The sequence below is a fragment of the Pseudoliparis swirei genome, chromosome 15, assembly GCF_029220125.1.
Source record: "Pseudoliparis swirei isolate HS2019 ecotype Mariana Trench chromosome 15, NWPU_hadal_v1, whole genome shotgun sequence".
NCBI lineage: Eukaryota > Metazoa > Chordata > Actinopteri > Perciformes > Liparidae > Pseudoliparis > Pseudoliparis swirei.
In genome coordinates, this window is record NC_079402.1 from 18,526,188 (window position 1) to 18,543,922 (window position 17,735).

Sequence of the window (17,735 nt, forward strand, 5' to 3'; positions counted from 1 at the left end):
TAGAAGACTAATGTCTGATTAGAAAACCCTTGTGCAATTATGTTAGCACAGCTGAAAACAGTTATGCTGGTGATATAAGCTATACAACTGGCCTTCCTTTGAGCTTGAAGTTTGAAGAACAAAATTAATACTTCAAATATTAATCATTATTTCTAACCTTGTCAATGTCTTGACTATATTTTATATTCAATTTTCAATTCATTTGATACATAAAAGTGAGTTTTCATGGAAGACACGAAATTGTCTGGATGACCCCAAACTTTTGAACGGTAGTGTACTTACACACTATTTACCGGATACCCAGAGCTCAACCAAAGATGCCGGTGTCCTCTGTTGCATGTTTTCCATTCTGCACCGAAATCACACGAGAATCAAGTGGTTTTATTCCCAGTACGCAAACCATTAGCGGGGCAACGGACCAGAGGGGTTGGGTGTTGCACTTCAGCGAATCGGTTCGTTCCTCTAGTCGCCATGAAATGTGGACGTTAACCTCTGGGAAACCTGTCGCCTCGGGTAACACATAAAACCTCCAAAGTCCCAAACATCTGCGTATTTGTCAAATCAAACCGACCTCCTCTACTTGGCTGCCACCCCCCGTCGGTTTGCAGTGTGGTACGTCCTGCCACAGCGTCCTCGTTCTACAAGGAACTCTGTCGTCGCGTCAAAGAAGCCGGCTGCCTTCATGAATGTATTCATGTTGTTGTTTGCAGGGACCTTTGTGCAGAAGGGATGCGACCGAGACCAGGAGCAAGGCACCTGTCTGCCCTGCGAGCACGGACAGACCTACACGGAGCACTCCAACGGGATGAACCGCTGTCTGCCGTGCACGCACTGCCGCTCAGGTAACCAGGGCCCCGCACCCCCGAGTCAGGGGGAAGCAGTCATGATTTGTCTTGTTAATTAAAATTACATTGGCTAAGATTTGGGTGAACAACTTAACAATGGCTTCTATTCGGCCAGTCAGACCACCAGGCTTTTTTTAACCTCCCATTTCACCATATTAACATGCAACATTAATCATAGTCTTAGTTTTGGTTTCATTCATGCTGTGATATAAAAATAAAAAAAATTATCTTTTATTTATTTTTAGATTGTCTGTCACTGTTTCATGTTGTATTGTCTGAGACTTTGTGTAATGTGCTGCTTTCTTAGCCAGGACACTCTTGTAAAGGAGATTTTTTAAATCTCAACGAGGCTTTTCCTGGTTAAATAAATAAAAACAAATAGTTTAGATCTATGGAGTGTCTGCTAATAGTAAAAACAAACTTCTGAAAGAAAATCTGAATTACATTTGGAAGCATTTATGTGTAAAAATGAATGACTTCAGGGCGAAGCTGCTATTCAAATTCTGAAGCTTTCTAATGAATCGACCAGTCGATTAATCAATTTAATCAAGTATTTTCCATCCATTCATGTGAAAGATAAATAGGTGACTGTCTCGGGCCTCTGCCCTGTAAACAAGTGTTTTCTTTAAATAACTCCAGGAAGTACAGCTCAGCTCGTACAAGGAAATATTCTTTGACAAATGTTTATAAAAACACTGAAAATGAGAAAAAAGAAAAAAAAAGAATTAAAGTAGCGCCACTTTCCCTTTATCTCCAAAGTGGAGTCTTCTGAAATCCGGTGTGTCAAAGATGTATTGTTTGGGGAAAGCTAATACCTTTTTGTCTGAGGCCCCGCCCCCCCGCCTTTCAGATCCACTCCACAGAAAATGTGATCTTGTGATGTTCCACACAGAGTCGCGGGGGCGTGTCCCCGCGGTTTTGTTTTTTCCGCTGGGGCCGAATGTGAGCGCGCCGGCCGTCTCTGGGGAGCCGCTTGTGTGTCTCTCTCCTACCTGGCTGAACTGGGTGTGGCCGTGTCTCATTGTGTCCCACGCCGGGCGTCTTTGTGTCCCGTGAAAGGCCGGAGCTGCAGAAAAGAGGCTAGAGTTACACGGAACGCGCTTTGTGCTCATTCATCGCGCTTTAGAAGACGGAGCTTTGTGTCTTTCTGCTCCGGTTTGAACTTTATTTACGACCACGTGATAATTAACGGGGACACGGCAAAGGAAATGTGAATTACACCTGGAATAAGTGGCCCTTGCTGTTTGGACCCCGGTCCACCGCACTGCTGCTGTTTTAGGAAGAATCTTCTATTGTCGAGGCTGCAGCTGATTTAATGAATTATTTATTGTGCTAGTTGGAACTTTGCGTTCTCGAAGTTTAAGCCGTCGTTTTGCATGTTGTCTCCGTATTGTTAATGTTGAGGAGGGCGTTTGTTTTCATACCTACGAGGTATGATTTATATTAGGTTAACGTCGTAAACTACTTAGAGTAGACCGCGAGTACACAGAAAATCCATTGTTCACATTGGGCAGGACCAGGACCGGGCAAATAGGGTTACAAATAATAATAATAGTATTTTTCACATTGCATCCGAATAAATAAAAATGCCTCCAGAATATCTGATGGAATTAACTAAAGTGTGCAGTCAGAGAGCCGAGCAGAGTCCGCTTTGGTCGACTGTTTAACTCTTTGTTGAAAGTTTACAATCAGGACTTTTTTCTTCTCTTTTTCAATAAAAAGGATCAATAAGAGAAATCTCCCGTTAGTTTTAAAAATGTTTTTTTTAACCTATTTTTTACAGTCCGTCTGACGAAAAAGAACAAAACAACATCCCAAAGGAAATAGTTTTGTGTTGGAAAATTGCCGTTACATGTTGATTGTTGTATAACATGTGAATTAAAACAAACTACTCCATTGTCCCAGAAGCTTGGCAGGGGAACCCGTTAAGGACTGCTCTGATACACTCTTTGTGTCTTTGTGTCTTTGTGTCATGTTTACATGCAGCGAGTGCAGATGTGATCCGGCTCACAAAACATACAAGAGATATGAACCAATACACACAACAGCACACGCTATGATACGGTCATGTCAATAGCAATGCCTCTCGGATGTCAGAAGTACCTTTAAAACATTTTTTTTTTATGTGTATAGTACAACAGAAAAAGACCAAAAAAATGACCAAAAAACGTGAACAATTTAACAGCTTTGATTTAAAAGCCGAAATAATAGTCACATTAGTAAAACAACATGAAATTTAAAAAGGTGAATAAAATAAGAAAAATAATCCCAAAAAAAAAGTTACAACAAAAAAAAAGTGAATAATAACAGTATATAATGTCTATTATCATTCACAATCAAAGGCCTGGCCGAATAGCTAGATTTTAAGTTGAGGTAAACAGGAAAAATGAACCTCCTCCAGCTGCTCTCAGGTCCTCAGGCAGAAGGACACACAAGCTAAAAGCCGGCTCTCCAAAAGGTTTTCCTCCTGCACTCTGGAGCGACTGACAGACTCGTGTCAGAGGACCTGAGGCGCCGCTCACCGCTTCACACACAGCCGCAGTGTGTTCTCTCCCTCTGGGGCCGGCCATCCACCACAGAGGAGAGCGTTACTGTCGCTGAGGGAGAGAGAGTCACAGACCACACCAAGGGTTTCTTCCTTGTTGGAAATTTAACTTCTGTGACTAGTTTCTCGCTTTGATCACAACATACATAACTAGAATGGGCACTCGGTAGAGCGCATACCTTTGCATATCACAAGATTGGGCATTTTGGCATTAGTTGCATGCCAATTGGATAATAATTGACCGCGCTATGGTAAAAGAAGATGTTGACCTATCCATGACCTTGACCTTTGACCCGATTGATCCCAAAATCTAATCAAATGGTCCCCGGATAATAACCAATCATCCCACCAAATTCCATGCGATCCAAGAAGATGTTGACCTTTTCATGACCTAGACCTTTGACCCAATCGATTCCAAAATCTAATCAAATGGTCCCCGGATAATAACCAATCATCCCACCAAATTTCATGCGATTCGGTTTAAAACTTTTTTTGTGATGCGAATAACACGCATACAAATAAATAAATATATAAATAAATAAATAAATACACGGCGATCAAAACATAACCTTCCGCATTTTCAATGCGAAGGTAATAAATACATAAATAAATAAATACACGGCGATCAAAACATAACCTTCCGCATTTTCAATGCGAAGGTAATAAATAAATAAATACACGGCGATCAAAACATAACCTTCCGCATTTTCAATGCGAAGGTAAATATCTGTTTAGATCCTGGCTGTGAAACGGTTTGTGACACCCAGACATCAATATTCAAAATACATCGGAGAAAGAAGAGGATTATAACTGATCCTGTGTCATGCGTAGAAACTCCATCAAGCCCACTTGTGAACCCATACATGAGCCTGGTGACGAAGCGCCTGCTCTCGACGCGTGTTTATGCTCCTACAATCCAAGGAGTTGCTGCGAGCCGTCAGCTCGTTCCATATATAGTCCTGCATAGCATAGCTTAAGTCACAGCTGTGCTATCCGCCGGCCCGTTCTACCCGGCAACACCTCGGCGACTGTGATCATCCCAATGATGGTCACATCGAGGATTTAAGGTCGACTGAGAGAAGACAGACTCCCCGAGTCTTTTATTACAAGTCTTTCATCTTGCTGACATCTTTACACTTTATTGTAATCTATACCTCACACACACGGAGAGAGACATTCACCTCGTGGAATACACACACACACACGTCCTCGGCTCATAAACGGAGCACCGCTGAGGATTTCCCTCACGAAGGCGACACGAGTGGTGACTAATTGTGGACTTTGTACCTCGGGACACGTTGTACTTGACTGAACAGAAGTCTCGTGACGAGGGAATCGGGTCATAAATTCGCCTTACGGATGAATATCTTCGCTCTTAATGTCTCTGTCTTTCTATTTGTAACGGATCCCCGTATATCAATCGGCGTGACTTTACTGCTGGTGAACTTCTTTATTTCCTTTCTTTCGTTGTATAAACATGAACCGAAACTCTTGAATTAATACCTCCTTGTCACCACCGTAAGAGCATTAGCCTCATACGGGTCCATTAAAACTATGAAAACTTTATATCAAATGCGCATCCGTCCGTAACATTTAGCCGTACCGTCAAGTTTGTATATTAACATAAAATAAAGGTGCGCTTCCTTTTAACATTTCAAAACAAAAGTCTAATTTAGCTCAAAGCGGAAGTAGATTAAAACATATACAAAACTAGAATGGGCACTCGGTAGAGCGCATACCTTCGCATATCACAAGATTGGGCATTGAATTATGAACATTTTGGCATTAGTTGCATGCCAATTGGACAAAAATGTATCGTGCTATGGTAAAAAAAAAAGAGATGTTGACCTTTCCATGACCTTGACCTTTGACCCGATTGATCCCAAAATCTAATCAAATGGTCCCCGGATAATAACCAATAATCCCACCAAATTTCATGCGATTCGGTTCAATACTTTTTGAGTTTTGCGAATAACACGCATACAAATAAATAAATAAATACACGGCGATCAAAACATAACCTTCCGCATTTTCAATGCGAAGATAATCATTAAAACAATACAATATAAAAAGGCATACATCAAAACCAATAAAGCAGATACAAAATAAGGCAATCAACACAAAACAATAAACCTTTTAAGGGGTTATTTACACGATTTATTTGCCGTCATAATTTGCTTCAATAAATGAGACGAATTGTCTGAAGGAAATGTGAGGAACAGTGGTGTGGAAGAAGATAACTTGACATTAAGTGTGCTCGCCGATCCTTAATTGGCGAGCATGCACGCGGCGCTTGTGTGAAAGGTCATCCCGTGGAGGTGGACCGCTGGTTCGTCGTTCATTCTGATCTCATCTCAAAGGCCGGGGCTACGGTCTATTCACGTCTCAATTTAATAAATGAGCCATGCCAGATTCTCCACGCTCATTATCCTGTTAAAATGAGCCAAATTCTATCTAAGAGGGAGGCAAACTTGGAAACACAATTATCTCCCTCCTATCTTTCTAAGAAAAAAATACGCCATAATTGGCAAGCGCCAACGAATTACCGGAGAAGTCCTTCTTGTACTCTCTCAATTCATGGATGCCAGCGGTCACGAGTTCATTACGAGTCCAAAGTTGGATCACCGGGTGAAAGCTGCACCGCTTATCTTCAAGACTCTCTGTTTCACTGGCTGAAACGCCACTGGATCGTCTCGACACTACATGTGTGGAGAGTTCATCTCTTTTAACTTGGCTGGATTCGAGTCCCTCGTTATTTTTGACCACGTATCTCAAACAAACTCCCCCCCCCCCCCGCCACGAGTTCATCTCTCCTCGTAACTTCCCTCTCCTCAGACGAGATCCAAACTGCACCCTGCACCACGACGACAGACACCAGTTGCCAGTGCCAACCGGGTACCTTCTGCATCCCGGACCAGGCCTGCGAAGTCTGCAAACGCTGTGCCAAGTAAGTGTCATCAGATTCGGATTCAAAATGAAACTTTATTGAAGGCACCGGGGCAACGAAATGTCGTTTTACATCTGACCAGAGAGTGCAAAGAAGCAGGATACCGTAAATAAAAAAATGCAGTGTAGATATGGTCAAGAGTGCAAACAGCAAACAAAACAAACAGCAAACCAAAAGCCAAAGGTGCAAGTGACTATATTTAGACATTTTGTCATCTGCTTCCTTCCTGAAATCGCTTCCACTTCTACATATCAACGTCTTCCAGTTTTAATTGTCATTTTAGCACGAAGGGTTAATTCTCAAGCGTCCACTTGTCGCATTGTTGGTGTTTCCATCTCCGACGGCTTTGCTCGTGGCTTCATGCTCGCCTCGTTCCAGTTCAGCCTCGGCGTGGCGGAAAACAAACAAAAGGACTCTCGAGTCTCCACCGAGACGTTCCTGGTCATTTTTAGTTCCTCGACAACTTTTCAAAGAACTGAAGACAATGTGCAGGGGTAAACTCACTCAGTGTTCCACACGGTTTTATCGGACACGCTGAGTACATCAACTTTTTTTTCCTCACTTTTTTTATTTAGTTTTCAAAAACGCCACAATAAGTATTTTTATACAGTCACTTTCTGTGTACATTTTGTTGTTGTTGTATGTCTCGGTACACATGATATCCAGGTACAGTGTACAAGACGCAAAGAACAACAAACATCAAATAGTGCTCACGCCACGAAAGAAAGAGGGGAACAAGTATACACAATAATGAATGAACCTTGTACCACGGCATTTACTGCTGCACAGAATTTAGATGAAGTTCTACCTCCAGACCAGATCTCTGGACCCTTTGACCCGCAATAGAAGCGCATTGAGGTCCTCAAAAGGTTTCTAGTGTCTGGGTAAAGTTCCTTGGTCTTGAGAACCAGCTTGAAGCTCCAACGGTTATGCAATTATCATTCAGTTCTTCTATTAACGCAGATACATTTTTCTGTTCCACAAAAGGTGTAAATCCGGGGAGGAGGAGGTGAAGAGCTGCACCCCGTTTTCGAACACGAAGTGTCGCAAGCGGGATCTGTCCCCGACGGAAACCACCACGGCTCTCCCCACGCCGACCCCGACTTCCCCGGCGGACATCGGTAAACCCCGCTGTTTCACGCAAAAGCCGTTCGGCCTCGCGTTGCTGGTGACTTCTCTCCTAATTGATCCATCACATTTCACCCATTTTTATTTTCTTTTTCCAGTTTCACCCATCTGCATTTCCCTCACCATCATCATCCTCGCCTTCCTCGCCAGTCTGGCTCTGTGGTGGTGGTTCATCTTCAAGCGGCGCTCATGTGAAATCCCATGTGAGTTGACGTGGAGTGCATCTTTACCTTCGCATTGAAATATGCGGAAGGTTATGTTTTGATCGCCGTGTATTTATTTATTTATTTGTATGCGTGTTCCTCGCATAACAAAAAAAGTTTTAAACCGAATCGCATGAAATTTGGTGGGATGATTCTTTATTATCCGGGGACCATTTGATTAGATTTTGGGATCAATCGGGTCAAAGGTCATGGAAAGGTCAAAATCTTCTTTTTACCATAGCACGGTCAATTTTTAATCAATTGCCATGCAACTAATGCCAAAATGTTCATAATTCAATGCCCAATCTTGTGATATGCGAAGGTATGCGCTCTACCGAGTGCCCATTCTAGTTTGCATTGCTGTTTTTCTTATGGAAGTATGTATTCCTCATGCCGTTTGTCTGCTTATGAACAGGTTCAAGGAGCCAGTGTGAGGCCAGTGAAATTGTGAAGATTCCTATCGTAAGTTACTGCTTAAAATTTTTTTTGAACCGTCTTCGTAATATTAGTTATGGCCGTGTCGCAGGTTCAGAATGCGTCACCGTCCTCCTTTCTCTTGTGGTCAGGACGAGAGCGGCGACACGGCGGAGGAGAGACAGAATAATCAGAACGCCGGTCTGGAGGGCGAGGAGTCCCGCCCGGAGTCCCGCCCCCTGCTGCAGGAGACCGGCTTGACCAAGGCCTCCCCTCCCCTGGAAGACGAGGACCGGGGTCTCGGAGACAGCTTGCCCAACACCACCAGCTCTTCTCAGACCAGCCTGTCGGCCACGCCCACCGCGTCCTCCTCCGATAACCCCCCGAACACCCCGCAGCAGAGCCCCGCCGCCCTCCGGCTGCCGCCCGCAGACATGGTGCGGGCAACTGCAGGCGTTTTTTAAATCATCGGCGTTTCATTTACGAGTCGTGACCCCCCCCCCGGGCTTACATTTGTATTCTGTGTTGCAGGACGACCCTCTGCAGCATCGCTTGGTGCCTCTCCAAGGTGAGAATTCTGATTGCTCTCAACATTTGTTATTGCCACTTGATTTGAGCCGGCAGCTGTACGCAGAGAGGGACTCTCACATCATCTGCTTGATGGATTAACGACCTCATGACAGTCAGGCGACCGACCGAGCCTTCCGGAGGAGCGCGGCCTCCTCTTTGGCGTTCGTTTTTTTTTCTTTCTTATGCTGAATTAAAGAGGACACGGCTTAACAGATTGCGTTTGATCGTGGATCAAAATGTTCACGTGTGCATCCCCGGAGGGATAACGGGGGAAAGTTTGTGCTCAATCTACATGTTCTCTCTCTCTCTATCTTTAAAGGGTCAGAAAGGTCCCTGAAGAAGAGCTTCGATTTGTTCGACGAGTTCCTGGATGTGCGGATCCACAACAAGTTCTTCAGAATGATCGGGGTCAGCGACAACCACATTCGGATCGCGGAGAACGGCGCCCCCGGCGACAAAGTGTACGAGCTGCTGAAGAACTGGATGCAGCGGCAGGGACTGAAGGCGGACATCAACGACCTGCTGGAGGCGCTGCTGAGCATGGACCAGCGGCGCTCGGCCGAGAGCATCGCCTCCGCCGCCCTGCTGAGGGGCTACTACAAGCACGCGGACGCGCCCTGAGAGCCGAGGCAGCGGGGGGGGAGTGAAGTAAACACAAAGAACTTAATGCGAGAACAGTGGGAAGCACGCGGACGTGCCGCGTGTGGACGCCGCGCGTCACGAACGGGCTTACCTCTTTGTGGCCGACGAGCCACGCACTCAAAAAGCCAGTAGTTTAAAAAAATTAAAAAAACACACAAAAAGGGGGAAAGTCGAGCCGTATTTATCAGAGCTCTGAAGATGTTGACTACTCGCCGAATGCGAAAAGGCGTAATACCGAAAAATGAAGACAGAGACGCGCGGTCGAGTTCCGCAACGACGCCGCCGACAATGAAAAACGTGTTTTTTTTTCAATGTTTTTTTTTTTTTAAACGAGAGCAGATTAACGTGAAGTTGTTCCGCTTCCACAGGCAGACGCGGCCGCATGTGTTACGCTCTAATGGAGCAACACGCGTCCAAATACTGAAAACCTCTCTGGGCGTGTGTGTGAGTGAGTGTGTGTGTTTCTGTGTGTGAGTGTGTCACGCATCTGGTCCTCTGATCACACGACCTGGAAACAAGGATATACACTGGTTTGTAGGAGTGGCATTAGCTGTGTCACTCATACGGTGCACTGACCTCTGGCACATGTAGGATTTCAAACTTAAATCATGCTATATTTTTCCGTTGTTTTATTGATTTTCGGTTTCTCTGAAACCAGTTCGTGAACACTTCCCTGACCGACGGTCAGAAGAACACGGCCGGTCAAATTGCAGCTTTACTAATCGCAAGCGTTGTTATTTGATCACCTAAACTTTATTTAGCGACCCGGGCGACACGGCGTCCGTGGAGCGTAACGATTTTATATTTGAACATTCAAAGTCACGTTGGTCTTTTGTCTGTTGTCTGCTCGTGTGGCTCCGCATACGACGTTTTTATTTATCGACATATTTATTATTAATGAATAATAATTCACTATTTATGCCGTTTTCAGAAAACAAACAAACAAACGAACAAACACGTCTTCTGGAAAACAAAAATTACTGACGTCCAACTTTTTTCAAAGGGTGCCGTTGACGCTCCGCAGTGCTCTCTCTCTCTCTCCGTTAACCTCTGACCCCGAGCGGAGCCCTCCGGTCCACCCCGGCAGTGCGTCAATGCGCCGCCATCTTCCTCTCGGGAGGCGGGGAGGCCTTCGCGATGCTCGGATCGGGGTCGGAGAGTAAAAAACGAGAACTGACCCGCTGAGTCCGACCGTCTTCGGTCGGACTCGGACAAGATGAAGGACGCTTTCTTTTCTTTCTTTGGGGGGGGGTAAATATTTTTTATTCAAGAAAGACAAAAAAAAGAAGCATAAATGTATTTCCCTCAGTCTGTCACGTGTACATAGGAAGGTCCAGAGAGCACTGAAGCCACACAATGTGTGTGTGTGTGTGTGTGTATGCAGCTCTATTAACAAACCAACATGAAGATAGTGCAGCGTGAAGTTATTACAGTCGAGGTTGTGACGTTTTGTAAACTAGATTTTTCCCTCTTTTTCCCCTGCAGCATGTATAAAGGAAAGAGTTACAGAGATATATATTATTGCTGAAGAGCGACGCTACAGTGCTGGCACTGCCATCTGTTGACAGACAATGAAAATACAGCCGGCATCAATTTCTAGGGATCCCAAACACCCCGCTCCCTCTCTCCATGAACATTCTCCCTTTTTAACTCCTTTTTTTAAAACAGTTCTCTTGTTTCTTTTGAAGATTCCTCTCGGCCTTTGAAGTAGCAGCATGCATGTTTTGTTCGCTCCGTGGCGCCGTCACGTGTATGTCCTTTTTTCAACAAAAAAATAATGTCCCTGTTTTTACTTTAGCGTATCTTCTTGCCAAATCCTAAACTGTTCAATGAACTCAAATGAAAAGCGTTCTGTCCAGCGTTGCCGTTAAGCCATTTCTCCCTCAGTTATTGTTTGCTTGTCATGGATTTCAGATATAAATTATGCAAATAAGTCAAAGCTGTTTTTATGTCAATTTCAAATAAATGTTTTGTACAGATGAGCGTCTTTGAATTGATGTTTTCATGTCGAGTTACATTGAATTATATAACACATAGTACATTTTATTACATTGAATTAATATTATCGCCTGCCGGGGTTGTTCAGATCAAAGTATTAAACATTAATATAAAATCAAGCTCTGGCATATAACTTCTCTTGTACATATGTTCTGATTCCTCGGACCGAATTCAGTATTCTCCCTGGTCAGAAGGGTCATTATCTGTTCCATAAATACTACATGAACTCATACAGCCCAGGCAGGAAGTGTGTTTCCTCCTTGACATTCCAGCATGGCCGACTCGCCTCCAATCAGAAATATTGCATTTCATATTCAGCTGGTAAAAATGAGACCTCTGCATCGTCGGTGCTTGAATACGTTGTTTCTTTGTTGGGCCTCCAATAGTTTGTTGTGTTTATATTTAATCATCTTCAGCGCCTGATGATTTGAAGTGACTGGATTTATTTCCCAGAGGAAAGACGTGGGATGTAACCGAGGACGCGTTCCCGAGAGCCTCCTCTGCTTCTCGCCCTGAAGACCCTGTTCTCTGTGTTACCTGCGTCTCCTGTAAAAGGGGTACAGATTACTCCTCACCCTTCTCATCACTCCATCAAGATAATAGAAATGATCGCGCTGGTCGTGATTGAGGAGGCTGTCCTTCTGGCATCTGATGTGCTCCTTCTCCTCCTCCTCCCACTCCCCTGTGTACTCGAGTGCATCCGTGGAAGACCTCTTGGATCCCATTGCTGCAGCTCTCTCCGCACAGCGTCTCCGCCCGGCGACAGTGCGATGTGTCAAACCTCTGCAGAGCGCCGGCTGTGGAGGAGAATTTATTTCATCTGCATTCACTTTTTCAATGAGTAAATGAGGATTTTTTACTAATGTCATATATATATATATATATATATAATGCTGCATTGCACATAAAAGGGCCACAATATATATATATATATATATTTTGTATTTTATTTATATATTTATATACTGTATATATATATATTGTGGCCCTTTTATTTGCAATGCAGCATTATATATATATATATATATATATATATATTAGGGCTGTCAATCGATTAAAAAAATTAACTAATTAATCGCACATTTTGAAATTCATTAATCGCGATTAAAAGTTATTTTTTCTTCTAAAGACTAAATCTTCTAAATGAACGAGTAATCACTTCAGACAGCGTGTATTTTAGACACTCGTTTAATTGTATTCTTTTTTAAAGACAAAACTTCACACAGAGCTGTGTTTTCAAAGAGGCTCCTACCTATAAAGTGCCAGCGAGGTATTTAATATCGTGGATGATAAATTGCTTCTTCAGTGAAACATCCACAAAGGTGTATTTGAGACCCCATTGATCCTGTCATCTTTAACATTCAACAACAGCAGAACAAGTGGCCTTGGTAAACTGACAAACATGTAATGTTAACCCTCTGGAGTCTGGGCTCATGTTCTCGATTGTACAAAAAATTAAATTCACCTTTTAAAGGCTGCATGTCATTCTGTCTCCACGTGTCGTTCACTCGTCTCGGCTCTCCGTCCCGCGCGCCGCAGAGCTCCATGCCGGCGCGTCTGCGCGCGCATCGAGCGGAGCAAAGAAAAAAGCGGACTGCCGCGGTTTGACACTCAGAGGAGTGCAACAACTTCAACGCACACCGGAAGTAAACAAAGTTGCGTTAATCGCGGCCAAATTAATCGCATAGATTAACGCGTTAACGCTGACAGCCCTAACATATATACATTAAAAAAATATATCTATATATATATATATGTAATAATATATGTATTATATATACTATATCTAATATCTAATAACAGTATACTACATAAACATTGGGTGACATATAATATATGAATTATTATATATCATAATGTCTAATAAAAAATGATAATACTGTAGCGACCCTGTGAAGTGGCTGTCAATCACAGTGTGGCACCGTGCGTGCTGGTCGAGGGGGCGTGCCTATGATTGGCGGAGTAGAGGGGAGGCGGGGTTAACCTGTCGGAAAACGGAAGTTAAGGGTGGTTGACGGGAAGCGTTGTTGTTGACGTTCGAGCTGCTAAGTTTAGGAGCACGCGTCTGTGTTGGTGGATGCCCAATAAAGTGAGGATTAATAACGTCGTCCCGTCTCCGTGTCATCAGTGCCATAACGTCCGAGACGTTACAATACATCGTGCATTGAACAGACAGCGATGTGTAATCAGGTCCTTTGGCAGCGAGGAGCTGCGGCGCGTGGATCCAAGATGGCGGATTTTCAGTTGGTGTTCACGGCCGTTTCAGAAGCTACCGGTCCGACGGCGTGTCGGTGTGGCTGGAAACGGCACTGCAACTCATTTCTCTTCACTGCTGCAGTACAGGTGGAATTAAAGTAACACCAAAAAAGGTCCAAATCATCGTAACAGTACTTCGGTACAAAGCCCTAATCCGAGTGGACCTTACCATTACCCACAATGCTCCGGGGTAGCCAACTCAGCCACATCAAAAAGCAAATAACTTTCAAACTAAAGCATTGGGAAATGTGCGGACGGTTTCTGCGAAGTGACCGTATATATATATCGCCGTAATATATCACACACATCAACACAAACAAAACATTTTTTTTAATATTTGCACCTTGACTGAGAATGGTGATTGATTGCAGTACTATAAATAGCCCTGGAACACATTGTCATATCGTAGTTCAGCCAGGGTGTCAGTTTGTCGCTGCTCAGGAGGGCCTGTACATACCCACGGGAGGCATCCAGGGCTCAGGCAACGGCATCGGAGCCCGAGCCCTACCTGCGAGCATGGCTATAGGGAGCGTGCAGCGGCGACATTGGCCTCCAGGGGGCAGATTGGCCCCTACAGCGCATGTGGTGTAATTGCAGGTCGAGTGCGAGCCGAGGGTTTAAAGAAGCCTCTCGAGAGCAGTACGGGCTCCACTGAGTAAGCAACAACTGAGGCTGAACACTGTTTTTTAACTTTAAAAAAAAAATGCAAATACTTTTATCGTATATATATTATGAAAAAAATAATAAATAAAATATATATTTAATTTTTATTATTTCTTTATTTCTTCATTTTAGATTCCCCCCCCATGCACATATATATATATATATATATGTATATAAAAAAGTACTAATTAATCGCACATTTTGAAATTCATTAATCGCGATTACAACTTTTTTTCTTCTATAGACTACATTTTCTCAATGAACGAGTAATCACTTCAGACAGCGTGTATTTTAGACACTTGTTTAATTGTATTCTTTTTTAAGGACAAAACTTCACACAGAGCTGTGTTTTCAAAGAGGCTCCTACATATAAAGTGCCAGCGAGGTATTTAATATCGTGGATGATAAATTGTTTCTTCAGTGAAACATCCAGATTAGAAAACCCCATTGGTCCTGTCATCTTTAACATTGAACAGCAGCAGAACAAGTGGCCTTAGTAAACTGACAAATATGTCATGTTAACCCTCTGGAGGCTGGGCTCATGTTCTCGATTTTACAAAAAATTTAAATTCACCTTTTAAAGGCTTTTGCATGTGACACATCCCAGTGTTTCCCCCACCATTCTATCAGGGTGAGGCCCCGCCCCCCTGTAATGTTCTCTATAGCGCCAGATTACAGCAGAAGTAATGTAAGGTTCTTTCCTTAAAGACGTCTTTGTTCTTTTATTAAACAAAACGTCTGTTATTGATCGTCTCTACAGCAGCATGTCATTCTGTCTCCACGTGTCGTTCACACGTCTCGGCTCTCCGTCCAGCGCCGCTGAGCTCCATGCCGGCGCGTCTGCGCGCGCATCGAGCGGAGCAAAGAAAAAAGTCACCTGCACCTTCGGCCCCGCGTCACCGACACGTCGCCCTCTGCTTCTCTGTGAATATCGAGGAGCAGACGGGAGGAAGGAGGCGGACTGCCGCGGTTTGACACTCAGAGGAGTGCAACAACTTCAACGACACCGGAAGTAAACAAAGTTGCGTTAATTGCGTTAAAATATTTTAGTGCGTTAATCGCGGCCAAATTAATCGCATAGATTAACGCGTTAACGCTGACAGCCCTAATATATATATAGAAATAAATTTATAAATAAAATACAATATATATATATATATATATTGTGGCCCTTTTATTTGCAATGCAGCATTTGTTTTCTCTCTTGGATCATTTATTGGGTATCAAAAAAGTTATTTCAAATAATCTGCCTTTGTGCATTATTACATTGTTTTCTCATCCTTGCAGCATTATCACTTTAAATTCCCGTCAGATTCATCTCTGCATTGTATTTCGCACATTTCTGTGAAATTAAAAAACTAATTTTCCTTCTGTTTTTTTATATCTCACTTTATCTTCCTTAAATCAAAAGCTCGACATTTTGAAAATACATTAATTCGCTTTCAAGAAAATTGCTTTTATTGGTTGCAGGAAGTCACTGTGTCTGACCGAGACATTCCTACACCTTGTTTTTCATGGAGATTAAACAATTAAGATATAAAATGGTAATTTGGGAACTGTGTTTCCTCTCTTTGTGCTAAACTAAGCTAATCGGTTGTCAGCAGGTTGAGGTTCAACTTACTTACTACCCGTCGGTAGACTTTGTTTGCGATGGAAAGTAAACATTCATCTCGACACACATTACGATTACATAACGGACAGATGTGGGAGGGCGATCCGTTATCGCGCACCACGCTGGTGCCAGATGACCAACCGGTGCTTTTCATGTGTATGTTTGCGGTTGTGCAACGTGACTCACTTTTGGCCGCGTGTCCGTAACCGAGTTCATTTCTGAATCACGTTGGACGACTTTCCCGTCTGTCTCCGGCCCGTTGGTCAAAGCTCTGGCTCCGGTCTCTTCTCGAGGGCCGCTCGTCTCTTCCGGGACGTCCTCTCTCATCCTGAGGCCCCAGAAGGACTTCCCAACAGGAACTTCTCCACTCCCAGTTGTCCATTTGATGAATCTGGCCTGCTCTGGTGTCTCTGTGCTCGGCAGGCTGTCCTCTTTGCGTGGGCCGCCTTGAGCCAAGACTTCCCTTCTTGATGTTTTCTCTTTGATCTCTTTGTTTACTTGAGCTGTCTCCGCCGTTTTTGCCGTTTCCCTCTCCCTCACCTTGAGTGAGGGCGGCGAAGATACGACCGATTCGTCTGATGTCACATTTTCCTCCTCTTTAGTGTGATTTATGCCCATATTTTCACCAGGCACGCTATTATCACTCTCCGTTTTAGCCGTTCCCTCGAGCCCATCCTCAGTATACGCGGACGCTGTCGTCGCTTCAGCTCTCCTCTCCGCTACTCTCTCACTTCTATCCGCCGCGTGCATTTCTCATGAAAACAGGCTTTCTTCCAAGCTCTCTGGTTCGAAAATAAAGATCTCTTTTATAACTTTCCGCATGGGTGGGGGGTCAAACTGCCACTCAATGGGTGTTGTTACTGTTTCCCACCGAGCGTCTGCGTTCAGACACCATGACGGGCATGAGTGCGTCTCCCTGTCTGCGTCTGGAAGGAATAACACGATTAAGACTCCTCCTCCCGACTCAGTGAGCACTTGTTTGGTCTCTACGTCGTCGTTATTAGCCGTCTTATGTGTAAAGTCCGCCCCGAGGAGGTATGCTAATCTTCTCTGGTTTGCGTGAGTGTTTGTTTGCCATCGCTCTGGTTCCCCTTCTCCCTCTTGGCGTCGCCACTCGTCTCTTTGTGTGATTATCTGCTCATTGAAATCCACTTCATTATCATTCTGAGTAGCCTTTATCTTGGCCCGAGGCCGATGAATGGATCCTGTCTTCTCTCTGGATGCCAGCGAGAGTCGCCCCTCGACATAAAATCCATCATCATCATCATCATCATCATCAGGCTCACTCGATGCAGCTTTTACAGGATGTTGCTCCTGAGTTCTTATCAGCAACAAGTTCAAGTTGAAATGCTCATTTCTCTTCATCGCTGAACTTCTCCGTATCTCTAACTGCGATGAAGCGCTTGAGGTTTCCATCGGAGAGCTGCCAGAGCGCCGAGCAGCAGCTCGGGAAACGTCCCGCTGACGGACGACGGCTTTTTTTTCCGGCGTCCTTCATGTGAACTTTAATGTCCCTCGGCCGCCGTCGCCGCTCGCTCTCTTTTCGCCTCCTTCGCGCTCGCGCCGATCGCTCTTTGGACGTTTTCCGGACGTTCATTGCCGATCTCGTTCCGCCCGCTTTAAAACAGCGGGACGCGGTTTCTCTTCCTCAGCAATTTCTGCGTTTGAAAAATGGCGTCGGGGCGTCCGGCTCTTGGATTCCTCCAGTCGGGAGGCCGGAAAACGGCGGCCCGAGGCGGCGGCCGCGTGACGACGCAGCGTCCATGAATCAGGGCGACCTTCTGCTACATCCATGGCGATGTGGCTGCTTCCGCTAATGACATGCAGCGCCGCTGGTGAGTCTGACCTCAGCAGAAATACGAGATCTCCTTACCCAGAAACAACCTGGAGTGAAAAGCAGAGGGAGACAGAG

General features: G+C 44.4%; 2 protein-coding genes across 2 annotated transcripts in view; one reads left to right on the forward strand and one right to left on the reverse strand.

Moving 5' to 3' along the window:
* tnfrsfa (tumor necrosis factor receptor superfamily, member a) overlaps nt 1-11,274 on the forward strand; it is a 24,761-nt gene extending 13,487 nt beyond the window's left edge. The window contains exons 3-10 of the mRNA XM_056432576.1: nt 711-842; nt 6,226-6,337; nt 7,325-7,458; nt 7,564-7,668; nt 8,084-8,130; nt 8,235-8,519; nt 8,614-8,650; nt 8,972-11,274. Of these exons, the coding sequence (XP_056288551.1) occupies nt 711-842; nt 6,226-6,337; nt 7,325-7,458; nt 7,564-7,668; nt 8,084-8,130; nt 8,235-8,519; nt 8,614-8,650; nt 8,972-9,273 (1,154 nt within the window). The 3' untranslated portion in view covers nt 9,274-11,274. The remainder of the gene's footprint in view (nt 1-710; nt 843-6,225; nt 6,338-7,324; nt 7,459-7,563; nt 7,669-8,083; nt 8,131-8,234; nt 8,520-8,613; nt 8,651-8,971) is intronic.
* On the reverse strand, nt 11,225-16,876 carry LOC130205307 (uncharacterized). Its single transcript, XM_056432577.1, has 2 exons — nt 16,010-16,876; nt 11,225-12,089 (listed from the first exon to the last, which is right to left on the reverse strand). Exons 1-2 carry the CDS (start codon nt 16,571-16,573, stop codon nt 11,826-11,828), a joined length of 828 nt encoding a protein of 275 aa, XP_056288552.1. The 5' UTR covers nt 16,574-16,876; the 3' UTR covers nt 11,225-11,825.
* Between the last annotated feature and the right edge of the window lie 859 nt (nt 16,877-17,735).

Excerpts from the sequence above, each read along its gene's own strand:
- LOC130205307 (XM_056432577.1), bottom strand. The coding sequence starts at position 16,573 with ATGCACGCGGCGGATAGAAGTGAGAGAGTAGCGGAGAGGAGAGCTGAA. Across the intron at positions 12,090-16,009 it reads TTACGGACACGCGGCCAAAA|CCGGCGCTCTGCAGAGGTTT; the intron begins GTGAGTCACGTT and ends TCTCCTCCACAG.